This window comes from Salvelinus alpinus, chromosome 8 (assembly GCF_045679555.1).
Source record: "Salvelinus alpinus chromosome 8, SLU_Salpinus.1, whole genome shotgun sequence".
In the NCBI taxonomy this organism is placed as follows: Eukaryota; Metazoa; Chordata; class Actinopteri; order Salmoniformes; family Salmonidae; genus Salvelinus; species Salvelinus alpinus.
The window spans coordinates 58,997,384-59,020,731 of record NC_092093.1 but is presented as its reverse complement, the minus strand read 5'-3'; the positions used below and the strand labels follow the sequence as shown (position 1 = coordinate 59,020,731).

At 47.1% G+C, this 23,348-nt stretch overlaps 1 protein-coding gene across 8 annotated transcripts in view; it reads right to left on the bottom strand.

The window, feature by feature from the left end:
• Nucleotides 1-23,348, bottom strand: part of LOC139583365 (receptor-type tyrosine-protein phosphatase mu-like) — a 309,931-nt gene that overhangs the window by 147,889 nt on the left and 138,694 nt on the right. For all 8 annotated transcript variants that reach the window (XM_071414354.1, XM_071414355.1, XM_071414358.1 and 5 more), the window contains exons 6-7: nt 22,889-23,063; nt 13,265-13,558 (exon numbers count right to left, since the gene is read on the bottom strand). In XM_071414354.1, coding sequence (XP_071270455.1) covers nt 13,265-13,558; nt 22,889-23,063 — 469 coding nt within the window. The remainder of the gene's footprint in view (nt 1-13,264; nt 13,559-22,888; nt 23,064-23,348) is intronic.

Sequence of the window (23,348 nt, the reverse complement as noted above, 5' to 3'; positions counted from 1 at the left end):
TCAATTCAATAGCTAGTGTGGTCTGTAATAAGCAGTGGGCAGAAGCGCTAATGGCTAAGATGTTAACAGTTTGCTGACTTGTGGATATTGTGCCTGCCGAGCGAGGCATTATGGTAGGGACACAATGAGGGGTGCAACTGCCGGTGTTATCAGTGGGTGGATTACGGTGTTTGCACCCGAGCGGGATGGGAGATCGGTCGGTACAGTAATAGAGATGTCACATTGCTTTATGACCCAATAATGGAGGGAGGCTCGCACTAACAGCAATCTGTCTGGTTTGGGCTTATCTTGCAGGAAAATGACAAAAGAGTTGGTGGTAGATGTGTGTGTGTGTGTGTGTGTGTGTGTGTGTGTGTGTGTGTGTGTGTGTGTGTGTGTGTGTGTGTGTGTGTGTGTGTGTGTGTGTGTGTGTGTGTTCCCTTCTGCATCATCAGCAAATGAAACTCGTGCTGAGAAAATTCAACGTGCCATCTGAGTCAATATGGTTGTGTATTGTGGGATTTTAATGTTTTTTTTTCTTCCAAGAACAGGGCCGGGGAACGGCTGCAGACTGGCAGAATGTTGTTCTCATGTGAACAGGGCCGGGGAACAGCTGCAGACTGGCAGAATGTTGTTCTCATGTGAACAGGGCCGGGGAACGGCTGCAGACTGGCAGAATGTTGTTCTCATGTGAACAGGGCCGGGGAACGGCTGCAGACTGGCAGAATGTTGTTATCATGTGAACAGGGCCGGGGAACGGCTGCAGACTGGCAGAATGTTGTTCTCATGTGAACAGGGCCGGGGAACGGCTGCAGACTGGCAGAATGTTGTTCTCATGTGAACAGGGCCGGGGAACGGCTGCAGACTGGCAGAATGTTGTTCTCATGTGAACAGGGCCGGGGAACGGCTGCAGACTGGCAGAATGTTGTTATCATGTGAACAGGGCCGGGGAACGGCTGCAGACTGGCAGAATGTTGTTCTCATGTGAACAGGGCCGGGGAACAGCTGCAGACTGGCAGAATGTTGTTCTCATGTGAACAGGGCCGGGGAACGGCTGCAGACTGGCAGAATGTTGTTATCATGTGAACAGGGCCGGGGAACGGCTGCAGACTGGCAGAATGTTGTTCTCATGTGAACAGGGCCGGGGAACGGCTGCAGACTGGCAGAATGTTGTTATCATGTGAACAGGGCCGGGGAACGGCTGCAGACTGGCAGAATGCATTCTATACATCTACAGTACCTCAATGAAGGGAAACTACTTCCAGCAGCCTGATTCAGTGTGTGTATGTGTGTGTGGTTCTATAAAGTCATGCGGTGAGCAGCAATTTTTCATGTGTCAGGCTGTCAGTGCTGGACTGATCCCTTAGGTGGTGATTGGGGTCAGTGTAGCACGCTGGGGAGGGATGTGCGCTTTGCTCAATCACCATGAATCTACCCACACACACACACCTCTCTGTGCTGTCGCCTTCCGCTGGCAGCTGTTCCTGCCCCGTAAAGATCAAGAAAAAAGAACTGGGAACAGAAATTCATGGAGAGAAGAATCTGTTTTGCCTCAACGGGGGCAATAGGGGATGGAGGAAAATGAAATGCAACGGACAGTGAAGGTCCTGCACCCAGTTTGTGAAGGACCTGCCCCCCGGTTTGTGAAGGGCCTGCCCCCCGGTTTGTCCTGCCCCCCGGTTTGTGAAGGGCCTGCCCCCCGGTTTGTGAAGGGCCTGCCCCCCGGTTTGTCCTGCACCCGGTTTGTGAAGGGCCTCCCCCCCTGTTTGTTCAGAGTTCCGGCTCGCCAGGCCGGACAGGTAGCTACTGAAAAGCCACTTTTCCCCCTCTGGGCTGACACACACATACAATTTCTAATGTCCTCTTCTTAGCAGCCTTACTGCAAACAGGCCTTGATACTAGAGCAGTGAACGCACACACAGGCACACAGAACATAAGCACCCAAAACACATCTCAAAAACACACTTTTAAAGCTACAATTTATGGCACTCCTTGGTGCTGTAGGTATCAATAGTGGAGGAACTGATTAGAGTGTGAGCTCCTGCATAGTGGGGACTTAAGATGGAGGCACGTGATACCTCTCTATTTCTTAATTTAAAAGTGTAAAAGTGTATTTCTAGGGAGGCAGGCAGGGAGTCAGGCCGGCCTATATGAGATTTAATTTGCATGCTGGAAGGAATGAAGCGCGAGAGAGAGAGGGAAGAGAGGAGGACGAAAGGAGGAGAGGACCGTGGTGCCTAAGGGGAATGGGGAGTGAGGGGGCACCTCGCTGGAAGAGAGCTCAGAGGACATTCTGGCTTTCAAATCTCCTCTCTCTCCCCCCACCAGTCAACACAACAGGGCTGCCCTAAACCCTATTCACACAGAAGGGCCTGTGCACACAGAGACAGACAGACAGACACACTGATAGTGTACATTTTACCCTAACATATGTAACATATCATATGTCCTATTACAGTAATTCCATGGACTAAAATGTAAGACCACATATAGGCATGGTGGCATCTTGCCACTGGTAGACAGACGAGGCCGAGCAAAACCCTTTCCCAACAATCCCAGCAGTGTTTCAGCGTGGCCGGCGACATGCCTTAAGAGTCGTCTCGTCTGACACAAATAAAAAACCCTGACAAGAGAACATGTATTAAAAGCTGGCCAGCGCTCTGCTTTGAGATGTGTTTTCCATGTCCATTGGGCTTTCTAATACCCACTCATAAATAGACACTGGCATCTCCTTTCCCTCGGCTGGCTCCCTCTCTATTTATCTGACATCACTCCTTCTCCTGTTCCTCCACCATTTCCTCTCTCTCTCTGCTCGTGTCCTCCTCCATTCGCACATCAGATTTTCACACTCTGGTCCTCTGAAACCATCTCTTCTCCCTCTTTCCCTCCCTCCCTCTCGCTGTTTGTTTGATCGTCTCCGTCAGGGAAAGTAAGAACACTTGAAGCCATGGTCAAACTCTCCAGTGGACCCTACATAGACCTCTTCTACTCACAGCATGGCCCAGTGTTTTAACACTCGCTGAAACTATATGAACCAAAATGGCCCCCATCTGTTGTTGCCTGATTCGTGGTCATATCCCCGTGGGTTTACGTGGTACATTCTCCCCGCTTCAAAAAGGTACAGCCTCATTTTACATTGGGTTCTGTAAGTGTGTGTTTGTTCTCAGTTGCATCCTGCCCAGGTGCAAGCCCAGTTTGTGGTACTAAATGGGATTGCCAGTACTTGCCTGGTGCTAGGCTGCCAGGCTGTTTAGTCTCAGTACTTGCCTGGTGCTAGGCTGCCAGGCTGTTTAGTCTCAGTACTTGCCTGGTGCTAGGCTGCCAGGCTGTTTAGTCTCAGTACTTGCCTGGTGCTAGGCTGCCAGGCTGTTTAGTCTCAGTACTTGCCTGGTGCTAGGCTGCCAGGCTGTTTAGTCTCAGTACTTGCCTGGTGCTAAGGCTGCCAGGCTGTTTAGAAGTCAGAGAGCTAGGGCACACAGAAGAGTCCAATTGGCAAGGATTAGATGGAACAATGAGACTATGGCATCTCCGCACACACACACGCAGCGTGCACGCACGCACACACACGCAGCGCGCACATACACATGCAGTGCGCACACCCGCAGCGCACACACACACAGCACACACACACGCAGCGCACACACACACACACACACACACACACACAGTAGGTTGTGAAATGAGACTGAGAATTGCACTTCTGAAGCAGTCAGAACACAGAGATGAAAAGGGCAATTTAGACAGTGTATCATCTGAGCCAGTGACGATCCTAAAGACACCCCACACTGAGCTCAAGTCTTAACATGGTGTATGATGGCCAGTCGCATATCTATAATTCAATGTTGGTGGTAAAAAAAAAATGCCTAAGACACATGATAAATAATTCATCGTACTAAATAAATCAACAACAAAAAAAAGAGAACTGGAAAAAAATAAACATATTTGAAAATTGTTGTGGGATTCAGAGGGATTCCATTTGCATGGGTGATGTTATCAATTTTGTCAGTTTACACAGAGTAGCGCTGTTTTAAGAACGCCTAACAAGCTTGTGGATTAACGCAAAGAGACAGACTTGCAGTAAGCGAGAAAAAGGGATTTTTTCCCCCCTCCATAAATTTACGTTCCTTCTAATCTCTTTAGGTTCTTTCCTGTTTATCACATTGAAAACATGTGTACCCTGTGCACACACTAATACACACAGACAACCTCCTAGAGTCCTTTGCAAAACATCCTCTTCGCTCCACGTCCTTGAGAATCACACAATAACCCACACTCCTTTCAACTTCAACACCACCCCCCTCACAACCTTCCCTAACCCTAAAGGAATGCAATTTTCCACAGGCTGACAGAAGGATCTCAACTCAGAGTAGACAACCTTACTAATTCAATAAGCCACTCATGGAGGAAGGTCTATGTTGAAGCATGAGGGGAAGCTGATGGAAAGCATTAGGATCACCTGAGTAGCTAGTAGCTAGGATACTTAGCCTGGAGTGCTACAAAGTCCTGTCAGGGGCATCACTCACACCTACGAACATTAAATAGGAAGCCAACTTCAGGGCGATTTCCTTAGCCTGGTGACATGGCAGCCACCAGTTTTTTGATCTTGGCTTGATGGGGGAGGGGGGGGGTTAGGGTTGTATAGGTGGCAGGTGCACATTGATGAGGCAAGCGTGATATAAACCTAAGTAGTAATCAACATGTCAAATTAGACATTTCTATTGGGCTTGTTCTAGCAATCCTCTCCAACTCATTAAAAGCAGAAAGAAACCCAGACGGTGTTTGTTTTACGGCAGTTACGTCAGAATATAAGTGGTCAACAGAGGCAGCGGTAGGCAGAGGGGCTAGTCAGTTGCAGGTATGCAGGTATTCGTGGTTGTGTGGTATGTGTGTTGGTTGAATGCACTAGGTCCTGACCCCAGAGTAGTTGATATAAGGAGAACTAGCCTGGGCATGTCCTGACAGACCTCCCAGTCTGCTCCAGGCATCAGGCATCTCCTCTATCTAACCAACACTGTTACAAGGACAATTGCCTGTCTTATCGCTCATATATTCCCCTTTCAGTAGCTAGGTTTCCATCTAATTGGTGACAGATGTCCATGTGAATATTCTAAAATGTGCATAAAAACAATATGCACATTTTCCCACCAGAGATGTGTTTATCAAATTGACTTGTTGCAGATAAAAGGCTGTGCATGATGACGTAGTGCACATTAAAATATATTTTGCAGTTAAATTGTCATGTACCAAATAAAAAAATACAACTTAAATGGGTCCATCGCATTTTCAACTCTACTGATGATTTTCTCACAAAAATATTTAGCTTTATATAGCTAGTGAGCCCACTCTGGTATGTGTACAGCTAGCGAGCCCACTCTGGTATGTGTACAGCTAGCGAGCCCACTCTGGTATGTGTACAGCTAGCGAGCCCACTCTGGTATGTGTACAGCTAGCGAGCCCACTCTGGTATGTGTACAGCGAGCGAGCCCACTCTGGTATGTGTACAGCGAGCGAGCCCACTCTGGTATGTGTACAGCGAGCGAGCCCACTCTGGTATGTGTACAACGAGCGAGCCCACTCTGGTATGTGTACAACGAGCGAGCCCACTCTGGTATGTGTACAACGAGCGAGCCCACTCTGGTATGTGTACAACGAGCGAGCCCACTCTGGTATGTGTACAACGAGTGAGCCCACTCTGGTATGTGTACAACGAGTGAGCCCACTCTGGTATGTGTACAACGAGTGAGCCCACTCTGGTATGTGTACAACGAGTGAGCCCACTCTGGTATGTGTACAACGAGTGAGCCCACTCTGGTATGTGTATAACGAGTGAGCCCACTCTGGTATGTGTATAACGAGTGAGCCCACTCTGGTCTTGCTGCCTGTGTTCTAGTCAACAGCTGGCAGATACAGTGTGGGTATAGCGTACATGATGAGATCATTATGGACAAAAGAGCAAGATATTATTTATTTGTCAAACAGCAGCCAAGCATCGATGATCATGTCACGAGAATAAACCCTTCAATACTTATTGGTAAGTAGCATCAAGCTCATACTGTGCACTTTCACCCCCCTGTGAAGTTCATCATAACTTATTTCATCTGTAAGCTAATAAACTGCATGCTTTCCCGATGAGTTGTAGTGGGAGGAGCACACAACACCATGTGATTCCAAATGTACTTTGGCATGATGGTTATTATATCAATATTTGCACATAAAAGCATTTCCACCGACATTTCTCACATATTTACATTTACCGACCAAAAGATCCCACCTTGTGTAGCATGTTTGGAAAGTTTACTGTCAAATGTCCATCACCCACACTTCCCCGCCTCTTTTTCCTCTTCCTACACATTTTTGACATTTACATTTTAGTCATTTAGCAGACACACTTATTTAGAGCGACTTACAGTGGCGACTGCATACATTTTTTCATACTGGTCCCCCGTAGGAATCGAACCCACAACCCTGGCGTTGCAAGTACCATACTGAGCCACACGGGACCTCACCGACCCATGTCACCCGCACTTACCCCACCTCTTTTTCCTTCCCATGTTCTCCTCCTTTCTCCCCCATCTAGTTTACTCTCATCTTCTCCCCATTCTACATCTTCCTCAAGTTAAAAGGTCTCTCACTCGCTCTACTTCGCCACCATTTTAAATCCAGTCACCCCTATGTGAGGTAATTGCCTATAAAGATGAGATTGGCTAAAGCACAGCAGATGCACCTCAGCGGTTAAGATCATCTGCATGTTAGGATGACTTGGCTTGTCCTGTCTGTCCCAGCACTAAAACGTGGCTCTTTCGGGTAGGGTCCACTAAGAGATCTCTCTTCTCTGCTAACGACCAAGATTGAAAAACTGGGCAAAACACAATCTGTCTGTCCATGATTGATTTACTCCTGAGGAGGTTGTTGACAAACTATTTCACCTGTTTAATTAGCGGGATAATTGTGTGCTGTTTGTTTGTAGCCCAGGGGGGTGCCTTGTGAATAGCGCTAATGTTTCCTTCGCTCCATTAGAGGAGAAGCTCCAGCCCCCCCCCGCCCCTGGTGGGATGTGGTACGCGCCAAGGCAATGCTTCAGGTGCAGCCTGGACTTCTGGCTCCTCTGCTTACCCAGCGCTATGTGCGGAGATGAATGGGGGGTAAACAACGTCACACAGCGCGCTAATGAATTTAGCATTAGCCACCTAATGAGATAGCAGCTAATGTAGCCTCCAAACAAGCAGCAGCCCCTCCAGTTAAGAGCAGCTAGCCGTGAGACGCCTCAGAAAACAGCGGGGGAGTTTCTCTACCTTAGATGCTGATGATTAAGTAGCACTGTGTTTGACTGGAATTGAATAAAAATAGGCATAAAACGTGGCTCTTTCGGATAGGAAACAATAACGGAAAATCTGAATGGGAGGCTGATCTAATTGTTTTTGGATGGAAATCTATAATGAATAGTGATATGTCTAATGGTATTGGTCAGGGGGTGTGGAGTGAAGAATCAATTCAGAATTCCTCTAATGAAAATAGTCACTGATTGAAAATGTAATTTGATTGAAATTGAGCTGCTTTGTCAGGGCGACTTCAGCTCAATTAAAAACAGCAGAACTGCTCTGAGAACAGTGATTATAGAGGGGATACAAGCCAGGGAACAACCCTCCTCTGAAACCCATAGCAGCTCAGAGGTGGTCAGGTCCTTCAGATAGATACTGTTCATCCTCCACAAGAGAGGAGTGATTTTGAGATGAAAAATGTAGGGTCATCAATAACCCGTGTCATCCCTGGGTCAGTCCGCCTCTCTGTGTGTCAGTCCGCCTCCCCCTCTCTGGGTCAGTCCGCCTCCATCACACACAGCCAGGAAGCAATATGCCTCCTCCCCAATCACAACAGGACTGACACTGAAAACATGTGCTGTCTTGTCAAACGGTTACCAAACCACAGAGAGACAAATACGATTTCAATCATATATATACCTACCAAGGCTCACATACCAAGCTCTAAACATATCCAGCACCACTACTCATGTTCATGACAGACAGTCTAGATCTATAATAGACAATACTGCATATGTATGCTGATATATCGTGTGTTAAAAGCAAGCAGTATGCATTTACAGTGAAGCACTGGTCACACAGAGCTCATGCTACAGGGAGAGTGGAGACAGGACCCACTGGTCACCCAGAGCTCCTGCTACAGGGAGAGCGGCGACAGGACCCACTGGTCACCCAGAGCTCCTGCTACAGGGAGAGTGGAGACAGGACCCACTGGTCACCCAGAGATCCTGCTACAGGGAGAGCGGAGACAGGACCAACTGGTCACCCAGAGCTCCTGCTACAGGGAGAGTGGAGACAGGATCCACTGGTCACCCAGAGCTCCTGCTACAGGGAGAGCGGCGACAGGACCCACTGGTCACCCAGAGCTCCTGCTACAGGGAGAGTGGAGACAGGACCCAATGGTCACCCGGAGATCCTGCTACAGGGAGAGCGGCGACAGGACCCACTGGTCACCCAGAGCTCCTGCTACAGGGAGAGCGGCGACAGGACCCACTGGTCACCCAGAGCTCCTGCTACAGGGAGAGCGGCGACAGGACCCACTGGTCACCCAGAGATCCTGCTACAGGGAGAGCGGCGACAGGACCCACTGGTCACCCAGAGCTCCTGCTACAGGGAGAGTGGAGACAAGACCCACTGGTCACACAGAGCTCCTGCTACAGGGAGAGTGGAGACAGGACCCAATGGTCACACAGAGCTCCTGCTACAGGGAGAGTGGAGACAGGACCCACTGGTCACCCAGAGATCCTGCTACAGGGAGAGCGGAGACAGGACCCACTGTGCAAAAAACTGGTTGGATCAAAGTTGTTTCCACTTAATTTCAATCCCCAAAAATCTATGTGATGAGGTTGAATCAACACAGAAAACTGATTGGATTTGCAAAAAGTAACATACGAGCATTTGTATATTTATTTACCCAACTTTGAACCTAAATTTCATGTTGAATTCACGTTAGTTGACAACTCAAACAAAGGTAAATCAAAAAACTAGACGTTGAACTGACGTCTGTGCCCAGTGAGCAAATTCCTTTCCTCTCCTGCAGTCAACACAGGCTCTCTCACATTTCTGTCATGGCCTTTCAATTTCCTGTTGATTCAGACTCACTATTCAAGAGGGCTTACTCTGCTCCATCACTCCCAGTAGTCACCCAGGCCCAGACCCAGGCCCAGGCCCAGGGGGAAATAAAGCGGTGTGTGTGGAGGGTGGACGGCCAGACAGACTGTTAAAGCCCCTAAGGCCAGATGGGTGGAACGTGAGATCCATCCATGAGAATGTAACTCAGACATTCGCATGGATCACATTAGTACGTTAAGTATGACCGTGTAGTTTTTGACAGTAAATACAAGTGTATTTCAATTTGTAGTATGTGACTACGGGGAGTGTGCTTAAATGTGTAATTGGATGACATGTAAAAGTATGTAGTGTTAGGCAATTCACTGGATGACTGTTTCGCTTTATCTAAGAACCTCACTGTATATATTACACCACCCCCATTCAAGTAGACGTCAATGAACAGCCATAAGTAAGCAAGCACTGCACCACAGTATAGCGACAGGGTCCAACTGGTTAATGTACGACTGTGCATTACACCGTGTCCTATCTAACAGCTACTATCTATCTAACAGCTACTATCTAACTATCTACATGCTACTATCTAACGGCTACTAACTATCTAACGGCTACTATCTAACGGCTACTATGTAAATTCAACTATCTAACGGCTACTAACTATCTAAATGCTACTATCTAACGGCTACTAACTATCTAACGGCTACTATCTATCTAACGGCTACTAACTATCTAGCGGCTAATATCTAACGGCTACTATCTATCTAACGGCTACTATCTAACTATCTAAATGCTACTATCTAACGGCTACTAACTATCTAACGGCTACTAACTATCTAGCGGCTAATATCTATCGGCTACTAACTATCTAGCGGCTAATATCTAACGGCTACTATCTATCTAACGGCTACTATCTAACTATCTAAATGCTACTAACTAACGGCTACTAACTATCTAACGACTGCTATCTCACGGCTACTAACTATCTAACGGCTACTAACTATCTAACGGCTACTAACTAACTATCTAATGGCTACTATCTAACGGCTACTATCTAACTATCTAATGGCTACTATCTAACTATCTAATGGCTACTATCTTACTATCTAACTATCTAATGGCTACTATCTAACTATCTAATGGCTACTATCTAACTATCTAATGGCTACTATCTAACTATCTAATGGCTACTATCTAACTATCTAATGGCTACTATCTAACGGCTACTATCTAACTATCTAATGGCTACTATCTAACGGCTACTATCTAACTATCTAATGGCTACTATCTATCTAATGGCTACTATCTAACTATCTAATGGCTACTATCTATCTAATGGCTACTATCTAACTATCTAATGGCTACTATCTATCTAATGGCTACTATCTATCTAAGGGCTACTATCTAACTATCTAATGGCTACTATCTAATGGCTACTATCTAACTATCTAATGGCTACTATCTAACGGCTACTATCTAACTATCTAATGGCTACTATCTAACGGCTACTATCTAACTATCTAATGGCTACTATCTATCTAACGGCTACTATCTAACTATCTAACGGCTACTAACTATCTAACGGCTACTAACTATCTAACGGCTACTAACTATCTAACGGCTACTATCTATCTAACGGCTACTATCTATCTAACGGCTACTATCTATCTAACGGCTACTATCTATCTAACGGCTACTAACTATCTAACGGCTACTATCTATCTAACGGCTACTATCTAACGGCTACTATCTATCTAACGGCTACTATCTAACGGCTACTATCTATCTAACGGCTACTATCTAACGGCTACTATCTAACTATCTAACGGCTACTATCTAACGGCTACTATCTATCTAACGGCTACTATCTATCTAACGGCTACTATCTATCTAACGGCTACTATCTATCTAACGGCTACTATCTAGCTATCTAACGGCTACTATCTAACTATCTAACGGCTACTATCTAACGGCTACTAACTATCTAACGGCTACTATCTAACTATCTAACTATCTAACGGCTACTATCTATCTAACGGCTACTATCTATCTAACGGCTACTATCTATCTAACGGCTACTATCTATCTAATGGCTACTATCTAACTATCTAACGGCTATTATCTATCTATCTAACGGCTACTATCTATCTAACGGCTACTATCTATCTAACGGCTACTATCTATCTAACGGCTACTATCTATCTAACGGCTACTATCTATCTAACGGCTACTATCTATCCTATCTAGCGGCTACTATCTATCCTATCTAGCGGCTACTATCTATCTAGCGGCTACTATCTATCTAGCGGCTACTATCTATCTAACGGCTACTATCTATCCTATCTAGCGGCTACTATCTATCCTATCTAGCGGCTACTATCTATCTAGCGGCTACTATCTATCTAACGGCTACTATCTATCCTATCTAGCGGCTACTATCTATCCTATCTAGCGGCTACTATCTATCCTATCTAGCGGCTACTATCTATCTAGCGGCTACTACCTATCCTATCTAGCGGCTACTACCTATCCTATCTAGCGGCTACTACCTATCCTATCTAGCGGCTACTACCTATCCTATCTAGCGGCTACTACCTATCCTATCTAACGGCTACTACCTATCCTATCTAATGGCTACTATCTATCCTATCTAACGGCTACTATCTATCCTATCTAACGGCTACTATCTATCTAGCGGCTACTATCTATCTAACGGCTACTAACTATCTAACGGCTACTAACTATCTAACGGCTACTAACTATCTAACGGCTACTATCTATCTAGCGGCTACTATCTATCTAGCGGCTACTATCTATCTAGCGGCTACTATCTATCTAGCGGCTACTATCTATCTAGCGGCTACTATCTATCTAACGGCTACTAACTATCTAGCGGCTACTAACTATCTAACGGCTACTATCTATCTAGCGGCTACTATCTATCTAGCGGCTACTATCTAGCGGCTACTATCTATCTAACGGCTACTAACTATCTAACGGCTACTATCTATCTAACGGCTACTATCTATCTAACGGCTACTAACTATCTAACAGCTACTAACTATCTAACGGCTACTAACTATCTAACGGCTGCTATCTAACGGCTACTAACTATCTAACTATTAGTGCTCAGACTGTCCGCAATAGCCTGAGAGAGGCTGGACTGAGGGCTTGTAGGCCTGTTGTAATAACAGACACCAGACATAACCGGCAACAACGTTGCCTATGGGCACAAACCCACCGTCGCTGGACCAGACAGGACTGGCAAAAAGTGCTCTTCACTGACGAGTCGTGGTTTTGTCTCACCAGGGGTGATGGTCGGATTTGCATTTATCGCCGAAGGAATGATCGTTACACCGAGGCCTGTACTCTGGAGCGGGATCGATTTGGAGGTGGAGGGTCCGTCATGGTCTGGGACGGTGTGTCACAGCGTCATTGGACTGAGCTTGTTGTCATTGCAGGCAATCTCAATGCTGTGCGTTACAGGGAAGACATCCTCCTTCATGTGGTACCCTTCCTACAGACTCATCCTGATATGACCCTACAGCATGACAATGCCACCAGCCATACTGCTCGTTCTGTGCATGATTTCCTGCAAGACAAGAATGTCAGTGTTCTGCCATGGCCAGCGAAGAGCCCGGATCTCAATTCCACTGAGCACGTCTGGGGCCTGTTGGATCGGAGGGTGAGGGTTAGGGCCATTCCCCCCAGAAATGTCCGAGAACTTGCAGGTGCTTTGGTGGAAGAGTGGGGTAACATCTCACAGCAAGAACTGGCAAATCTGGTGCAGTCCATGAGGAGATGCACTGCAGTACTTAACGCAGCTGGTGGCCACACCAGATACTGACTTATTTTTCATTTTGACCCTCCCCCTTTGTTCAGGGACACATTATTCAATTTATTTTAGTCACATGTCTGTGGAACTTGTTCAGTTTATGTCTCAGTTGTTGAGTCTTGTTATGTTCATACAAATATTTACACATATTAAGTTTGCTGAAAATAAATGCAGTTGACAGTCAGAGGACATTTATTTTTTTGCTGAGTTTATCTAACTGCTAGTATGTAACCGCTAGTATGTAACTGTACAACATCGTACTGTATACATGGAAAAAGGGCCTTCTGCCACTCCCATGGTGTGTGTGTGCACGCGCGTCTGCATCCCTGCACGTCTTGGGACTCACCGGCACACTTGGTCTTGGCCCTCAGGGGAGGTCCTGGGGCCCCCGTTCCTCCGTCCAGGGGGCGGGTGAGCAGAACGCTGATCTCGTACTCCGTGTCAGGGTCCAGGTGGCCAATCTTGTGCGTGGTCTTGTCCACGGGCTGGTTGTCAATGAGGCTGCCCGCCACCGTGCGGTACTCGACCTCCCGCTCCACGATGGGCCCGTCGCCATTGATGGAGTTGGCGTTGAGCTGGATCCACAGGTAGGTGGCGCCCACAGCGGTAAGCTGGGGCGGAGCGATGGGCACCGGGGGTTCTGGGGGACAAGAGGAAGAGATGAGCGTTAGATAAGAAGTCTTAAATAGTCATTTCAATTGGTGGACAAATACTGTGAGTTTACCTACCAAATGTTAATTCTTTATGATATAATAATTATTTTATCCCCAGAGACACTTTATATTCATTCCCTAGGGGCTTTTATTCATACGGTCCAGGAACTGATATAACGTCAATGTTATATTGCAAAATATCTGTTCTGTTTCTTGATGATTAATTTTGACTCTGCAATACAAGAGAGATGGCAAAAAGCTCTCTGTGCTAAACCTGCAGTCAACGTAGAGAAACACTAAAACTATGCAAATACTACAGGTTCACTCTGCAAACAGAGCAGAACAGAGAGAATTCTCAATTACACCCAACGTGAGTCTGCAGAGAAATAGAATGCATGTTCGCATGATATCGGCGGCTTAAATCTTAAGCAGGAGCAATTAAGTGATTGTGGTCGCGGTGCCTCACACAAAGCCGGGAGTTCCGGGCTGAGGTGGAGAGCACGGTGAAAAAAGGGGAGATCCGAACCGAGGTAATGAGTTAAACCAATTAATTTCCCGACCTTCGCCGGTAGAACAGCTAACCTGAATCCATTACTCATCACTCCCACTGGTCCTGCTCTCTTTCTCCCGGTGACCCATTTCCACAATCTCCCTCTCCTCTACCCAGCGCTCTCTGTCTTCCTGAAGAGAACTCTGAGGAGGATCCATTGTACCAAAGTCAGTCTATCGTGTTCAATCGTCAACAATAAGACAATGAGCCAATTCCTGTCCATTGTGAGGGTGAATGTTTTTGCTCTATAAGGGTGTTTTCAGTGCCGGGTCTAGGGAGTGACTGACTCAACTTCCATGGACGTGTGACGTCAGCGTCTTAGGTCTAAACACAGCCCAGTGTTGGCCTTTGAAGTTTGATATGGCCCCTCTCTCACCCACTGATCTTGCGTGATGAGTGTCTCACACAAATGGGACTGTCAATCCTTCTGAGTCACACATACACGAGGGGTTGACTTAGCCTATAGCTAGTACTTACCGTGATGATAGCTTGTCCGACAGGCCAGCCAGGTGTCATGGTGAGACCAAGTCTGGCAACTCGGATGCATTTACTACCTGACTAGATAAGACTTGGATATCAGTGACTAATGTGAAGATTTGATCTCAGAGAGACTGAACAGTCTAGTTTTCCAGTTATCTATAACACTGTTTTTTATACAGGAAGTGCATATGAGGAGTGAGGACATACACCTTTAGTTTACTGAATATACATTATATTAGGCTGTTGCTTTCATACAATACATCACGATTTACAGGAGTTCTCCGGTGGGAAGAAAAACAGGACCTCGGAGCGCTTTGTCGCCTTCGGAGGTGTGTGTAGTTCACACACACACACACACACACACACACACACACACACACACACACACACACACACACACACACACACACACACACACACACACACACACACACACACACACACACACACACACACACACACACACACACACACACACACACACCATGGTCTCTGATATCGATTGGAACCAGTGAGAACACCAATTACTGGTTAAGTAATGGCTCATCTGTCTTCCTGTCAGCCTGGCCTCATAACGTGTGACTTTTCCGTGAGATGGAAAAGACAGAATGTCTGCCCAGGGGCTGTATGTATCAAGCGTCTCTCAATAGCAGTGCTGATCTAGGACCATCTGTAACTTTTAGATTGAAATGAATGAGATGGACAAGGGGACCTGATCCTAGATCTTCACTGCTACTATGAGACGCTGTGTGAAATACGGCCCTAGACCTCTGTCTGTAATGTGTCCACTGGGGTTGACGTCTGACTCTGGACTGTGTTTTATAGACTTCAGATATATTATACACACTGGAGTCAATGGAAGTGTCATTATTGGAAACCCTCCAAGGAAACTAGGTAACAATATGGAGCTACTGAAAATAGTTAGTGTTATTGTTGTGGGTCGTGTGGTGGCATTGGTCAAGCTAAATTCTCTCTCCCTCTTGATACCCTCCCCCCTCTCTCCCATTCTCTTCCCTCTCACTAGATGGTGTCTGCTCCGTGGCCCCAGGAGTTACCCAGCAGTCTCAGAGCCGCTCTCACAGCATGTGACAGACCAGACAGACGTCATGGCCGCCCACTTGTTGACCCTCCCTGCATCTCATACCCCTTCCTCTTCCCTTTTCCCTGTTTACACCACTCTATACGTTTCATACCTGGGTTTACATAGTGTTTCTTTCCTTTCATTGAGCCTGCCTGGAATGCCAGCGGGGTTTGCACTTTAGGTACTATTGTATTGGTCCCATTGCGGCAGACACCAGACAAGTGCAGGTATTTTTACATAGACAACACATTTGAATACAGGTCTGTTACATTTAGACCAAGGGTAGCTAGGCAACTAGATTCAGCAGCGGGCCGATTTTTGTCGGAGCGAGTGGTCGGGGGCCGGAAAATGATTATAATCATTTCTACACTGCAAATTGTCCACAACTAAGACCAGAAAGAGATTGTATTTTAAAATAAAAATGATTTCATACCTTGATTACGCTTTTATTTTTGGGAATATTTGGGAACAGATTTAGAAAATGTCAAAAAATTGCTGAATTCCTGGTGATTTTATAATTTTCCCACAACCATCACTTTGAAAAATAATTTCAACCCCTGATAGAGTATAGATGTACAATTCATTCTATTTTGATGATAGAGACCAACCACTCAAACAAAGGTTGTCTAGATGATTTAACCGTCTTTCTTTAGCAGTCAAGACAGCTGTCCTGTTCCCTGGGGTACTGACTGATTTAACTGTTATCAGACGGCAAACAGGTGGAGAGACTCACATGCCAAATAAAAACCTTTTACTGTCTCTAGAAGCAGCGAGAGAGAACAGAGAGAACAGAGAGAGAGAGCGAGAGAACAGAGAGAGAGAGAGAGAGAGAGAACAGAGAGAGAGAGCGAGAGAACAGAGAGAGAGAGAGAGAGAGAGAACAGAGAGAGAGAGAGATGTTTACTGTTCATTTTTATTGTTTATTTGACTTTTGTATATTACCTACCTCACTTGCTTTGGCAATGTTAACACATGTTTCCCATGCCAATAAAGCCCCTTGAATTGAATTGAATTGAATTGAGAGAACAGAGAGAGAGAGAGAGAGAGAGAGAGAGAGAGAGAGAGAGAGAGAGAGAGAGAGAGAGAGAGAGAGAGAGAGAGAGAGAGAACAGAGAGAGAGAGAACAGAGAGAGAGAGAGCGAGAGAACACACAGAGAGAGAGCGAAAGAGAGAGAGAGAGAACACAGAGAGAGAACACAGAGAGAGAACAGAGAGAGAAAACAGAGCGAGAGAACAGAGAGAGAGAGAGAGAGAGCGATGCCACCTCATCGTCAGCTCAGATTAACTTTGAGATGAAGTGACAGTTCAATCTGGCTGTGCGGTGGAGTTAGACGGCGGGGCTTGTAAGGTGTTCTAGGGGTCTCCATCTCCGCTAAGCCGATACCACATCATCTATGTCATTTTGTTTGGGTTGGGGGAAGAAAGAAAGAGATAAATAAGATATCAGGTCCTTCAACAGCTTCGGGAGGGCCCGGCAATCGATCCGTCGCGGCCACTGACGCGTAGCAGAATGGGAAAACAAAAGGTTGGAGCCATATCGTACTGACGGGTGCCGTGTGATGTGTCAGGCCTCACTCCCTTTCACCTCCACGTGGGTATCAACCATCAGTAATGACTAAACAGCATAATGCGCTGGGGCTGACATTACAGACAACATCAATCAGTATGGTGAGAGGATTTGTTTTCTAACAAACACTGAGCATTTGATTGAGTCTGCCGAGAGTTACAGAGGGGTGCAGTTTGCACTTTTGGGACCATCCTGCTGGCTCCATTGGGCCAGGCAAGCGTAATCAATTGCAGCTGAAGTACAAACAAAACAAATAGTATTTGAGACGAATTCTGGAGGAGTGATATCCCCATCGTCACCACGTTGCCCAACAAATAAAAGGGACTTCATCCATAATTACAGTTGAACTACAAGTCCCACTTTACAGTTGAACTACAAGTCCCACTTGCTCAACAACCTAGAAGTGATAAAAGAGTGCCCCTTGTTCAAAGAGCCTGCTCGTGGCAGCAAGCGAGTCCACATGTGGTCGCCATGTGGTTGGTCGTGGCGCTCAGCTGTCGCCGTGGCGCTGGATGGCTGCATGTAGCCATAAGCGCTGAGTAAGCAAGCAGCGAGCCGTGTGGACTGGACTGGAGAGGCACTATGAAACTAAAAGCAGCTGTGACTTTATATAGCACCTGCTGCTAGCCACACCCTCCCAGTGGTCACAGGGCCCTACCCTAAACAGGCTGAATTAAATGTTATTGGCTGGTCGGCTCCCATGCAACCCAACCCCTAAGCCCGCACGGTTCCCCAGATGACTGGTCCCTGTCCCATGGGCTGTGGAAGCTCATGTACACTCCCACTCCCCATACCATTAGCATTGTGCTGAAATGACTAGGGTTCAATATTTGGAAAGGATTTCGAAAACAGACGTTGGATGTTCTGTGAGCACGCTTGTTGTTGCTAGTGTGGCAGTGCTAGCCATGTGTAACCGATGTCAAATGTCTAGCTAGTACGCGCTAACAGCGTTTCAAATCGGTGTTCATCACTCGCTCTGAGACCATGAAGTAGTTGCTCCCCTTGCTCTGCATGGGCCGCGGCTTTTGTGGAGCGATGGGTAACGATGCTTCGTGGGAGGCAGTAAAAAAAAAAATATATATATATATATATATATAGGTCAAAAGGGGGGTGAGTGTAACCGATGTAAAATGGCTAGCTAGTTAGCGGTGGTGCGCGGTCGGTGAAGGGCCGCGGCTTTTGTGGAGCGATGGGTAACGATGCTTCGAGGGTGGCTGTTGTCGATGTGTGCAGAGGGTCCCTGGTTCGAGCCCAGGTAGGGGCGAGGAGAGGGACGGAAGCTATACTGTTACACATGCACACCTTGGAAAGACCAGGTGAAGAGGGAGGACATGGTACGCTAATAAGCCTGTGAGATTCACAAACAGTAGTTCTAACTCCAGGCAGTGATAGTGCTTCTAAATGGTGCAATATGGAGGTCAGGTCTGTTCAGAAAGGGAGCTTTTGTTCATTCTAGGGGTGCAGTGTATGCCTAAGCTACTGATACAGGCACATTAGGTATGGCTAAGGCACAGTGTTCTGAGATAGATGCCAAGCCCTCCCTTGTGACCTAGCTGGCCGCGCTCTGACAAAGAGGTCATCTAAAGAGACTCAATACCTTGAACTACATCCAAAGTGAGAGCAAAAAGTGACATTCACTGCAAACAAAAAGTAAAAGGATCGATGTCCAAAGCCGAAAGTGCAAATCTATACCAGTCTCTAAAGGGTTAACATACACCTGTGCAGTAGGTAGAGTTCCAGGTGAATAATATATCCTACCAAATCATATCATGTCCTCTAACTGGCAGTAGTGGTATAGTAATGTCCCTCTCTGGGACCTGATGGGCCATGTTGGGGTTAAACAGTACAACGTGAATAATTTATAACCCCAGTCATTCTTCTACATGCCTCAGGTCAGACTTGTTAACCTCAGGTTCAGTCCTACATGACCACAGCAGGGTTAAAGGCCCAGTGCAGTCAACATTCAGTTTTCCCTATGTTTTATATCATATTGTACAACAGCTGATGAAACCAACGCTGTAGAAGTGTGAAAACATTTCATCAGTGTTGTTTCCTGATAGTTACTGGTTGAAAATACAATCTACACAGGACCTTCTAATCAGCAGGATTGTATGGGCAGGAGTGTCGGCTTTCCATGGTGACATCACCATGCGGTTAATTGGTTAATAGAAACCAATTAAAAAGAGTTCCAAACCGCTCTGCCAATAACAGCTAGTTTTCAGTTCCCCCTCCCACTCAAACCACTCCCAGACAGTCCTAGCTAAATTCTTGCTTGGGAAATGGTGTTTTGGTAAAAAGCTATTTTTGCCCATTTGAATGAAAATCAATTATAGTAAGGTACTTAATTGTTACCCAAAAACTCAATTCGATATTGATATAAAAACGGCTGCATTGGGACTTTAAAGACCATCCTTGGGTCAGTATCCCTGGTACTCGGTGTCCTTGGCTAGATCTGGGATCAGCCTCCCCCCACCCCCTCTGTAGTTCTGGGGTCAGCCCCCTCCCCCCCCCTCTGTAGATCTGGGATCAGCCCCCTCCCCCCCCCTCTGTAGATCTGGGATCCGCCTCCCCCTTCTGTAGATCTGGGATCCGCCTCCCCCCTTCTGTAGATCTGGAATCAGCCCCCCCCTCTGTAGATCTGGAATCAGCCCCCTCCCTCTGTAGATCTGGAATCAGCCCCCTCCCTCTGTAGATCTGGAATCAGCCCCCTCCCTCTGTAGATCTGGAATCAGCCCCCCCCCTCTGTAGATCTGGAATCAGCCCCCTCCCTCTGTAGATCTGGAATCAGCCCCCTCCCTCTGTAGATCTGGAATCAGCCCCCTCCCTCTGTAGATCTGGAATCAGCCCCCTCCCTCTGTAGATCTGGAATCAGCCCCCTCCCTCTGTAGATCTGGAATCAGCCCCCTCCCTCTGTAGATCTGGAATCAGCCCCCTCCCTCTGTAGATCTGGAATCAGCCCCCTCCCTCTGTAGATCTGGAATCAGCCCCCTCCCTCTGTAGATCTGGAATCAGCCCCCTCCCTCTGTAGATCTGGAATCAGCCCCCTCCCTCTGTAGATCTGGAATCAGCCCCCTCCCTCTGTAGATCTGGAATCAGCCCCCTCCCTCTGTAGATCTGGAATCAGCCCCCTCCCTCTGTAGATCTGGAATCAGCCCCCTCCCTCTGTAGATCTGGAATCAGCCCCCTCCCTCTGTAGATCTGGAATCAGCCCCCTCCCTCTGTAGATCTGGAATCAGCCCCCTCCCTCTGTAGATCTGGGATCAGCCCCCCTCCCTCTGTAGATCTGGGATCAGCCCCCCTCCCTCTGTAGATCTGGGATCAGCCCCCCTCCCTCTGTAGATCTGGGATCAGCCCCCCTCCCTCTGTAGATCTGGGATCAGCCCCCCTCCCTCTGTAGATCTGGGATCAGCCCCCCTCCCTCTGTAGATCTGGTATCAGCCCCCCCTCCCTCTGTAGATCTGGTATCAGCCCCCCTCCCTCTGTAGATCTGGTATCAGCCCCCCTCCCTCTGTAGATCTGGGATCAGCCCCCCTCCCTCTGTAGATCTGGGATCAGCCCCCCTCCCTCTGTAGATCTGGGATCAGCCCCCCTCCCTCTGTAGATCTGGGATCAGCCCCCCTCCCTCTGTAGATCTGGGATCAGCCCCCCTCTGTAGATCTGGGATCAGCCCCCCTCTGTAGATCTGGGATCAGCCCCCCTCTGTAGATCTGGGATCAGCCCCCCTCTGTAGATCTGGGATCAGCCCCCTCTGTAGATCTGGGATCAGCCCCCCTCTGTAGATCTGGGATCAGCCCCCCTTCTGTAGATCTGGGATCAGCCCCCCTTCTGTAGATCTGGGATCAGCCCCCCTTCTGTAGATCTGGGATCAGCCCCCCTTCTGTAGATCTGGGATCAGCCCCCCTTCTGTAGATCTGGGATCAGCCCCCCTTCTGTAGATCTGGGATCAGCCCCCCTTCTGTAGATCTGGGATCAGCCCCCCCCCCCCTTCTGTAGATCTGGGATCAGCCCCCCCCCCCCCCCTTCTGTAGATCTGGGATCAGCTCCCTCCATATAATCCTATTCATTATGATCTAAAAGGCTAGACTGCTATATCAGCACTCCTACTCTGTGTGAAAACAGGACCAGGGCAGTAGGGTCACCAACTCAAAGACAGAGAAGAGCTGTGTAGCACTCTGCTGACAAAGCCACCACACGTCTTCACTAGACGAAAACACTGCCTCATAAATTGGATGGAATAAAACAAGGGGTGAATACGAACCGAGTCGGTGTTGGCAAATTCATAAACATGATGTGAATATGAAAATGTACTGTTTCCTACATTAAATATTAGATCAGTGAGAGGGGGACAAACGGCCGGGATGAAAAAATGTAGACGAATCAATTTAAACAAATAAAAGGGAACTGGTTGTTGCTGTTATAATACATCCCCAATTAGGGATGTGAGAAGAACGGGAGTCTTTGGTAACGGCGTTTCAGCATGACGCAACAGGAACCGGGATTTGCCGGACCAGGCAATGGTTTTCCACTCCTCAATTCTCCAGTGTTGGTGATAGTGTACCCACTGGAGCCACTTCTTGTTTTTAGCTGCTACGAGTAAAACCTGGTGTGGTTGTTTGCTGCAATAGCCCATCTGTGGAAAGGACTGACAAGTTGTGCGTTCCGAGAAGCCGTTCTCCACACCACTGTTGTACTGCACCGTTATTTCACTGTTTGTGGCCTGCCTGTTAGCTCGCACGATTCTTGCCATTGTCCTTCGACCTTTCGCCAACAAGGTGTTTTTCCCCCTTCAGGACTGCCGCTGACTGGATGTTTTTTGTTTGTCGCGTCATTCTAGGTAAACCCTACACATGTCGTGCAAGAGACACTGGCCAGCCATGTCTGAGATACTGGAAACGGAGCACCTGGCACGGATGATCACACCATGCTCAAAGTTGCTTAGGTCACTTGTTCCGCCCATCCTAACATTCAATCGAACAGTACCTCAATGCCTTGATGCCTGTCTGCCTGTTTTATATAGTCTGTAGGAGCGAACCATTTTCATGAACGGGGTGGTGTACCTAATAAACATGCACACACACACACACACCTCCTCCTCCGACACATTGTCAGTGAGGCCGCCGCTGGCGCCTGCTGCACAAAGAGACAGAGTGTGCTGGTGGAAACGTGCAGGGCTATTTAAGAGTGATTGACAGGTCTCTATCTGGCAGGCCAGGATTATAGCTATCCCTCACACTGAACTTCCTAAGAGAGACATTTAGAGTACAATAGAAGCCAATCACTGAGGCTGATCCTGAGCTATGGAGATTGAGAGAGAGAGGCCCACTCTTGGCCTTGACATTGGAAATTATACAATATAATGCCAGACTGGTTTGTGACTGAGAGCATGGTTAATTTGGGACTGGTTGAAGAAATTAACTAAATTAAATATCTATTATAGTTGACTAAAAGTCAAAGTGAAATGTTATTTCATAACTCCTTCACTCTTAAACAGAGATACTGTATGCATAGGGATAACCCTAACATAGTATACTGTACAGTGCATACAGACAGTAGTCCCTGACGTAGCACCTATTTGTGAGGAAACTTTACCGGTCTTTTTGGCAAGTCAATATAGGAGGCACAAGCAGAACGTGACTTACGTTTGACGGTCAGGTCGGCATAACTGGACACGCCCACGCCCTTGTTTGAGTGGACGATGCAGCGGTAGCGTCCAGAGTCTCCCTTAGTGGTGTTCTCCACGTCGAATGTGGCGGTGTAGCGGCGGGAGTTCACCGGCTTGGTCTCTCTCATCGGGGCCCGTCTCCCTCCGATACCCTGGTAGGAAAATACACAGCAACACACGATCATGTAAAGGTACAGTTGAAGTCGGAAGTTTACATACACCTTAGACAAATACATTTAAGCTCAGTTTTCCACAATTCCTGACATTTAATCATAGTAAAAATTCCCTGTCTTAGGTCAGTTAGGATCACCACTTTATTTGAAGAATGTGAAATGTCAGAATAATAGTAGAGAGAATGATTTATTTCAGCTTTTATTTCTTTCATCACATTCCCAGTTGGTCAGAAGTTTATATACACTCAAGTAGTATTTGGTAGC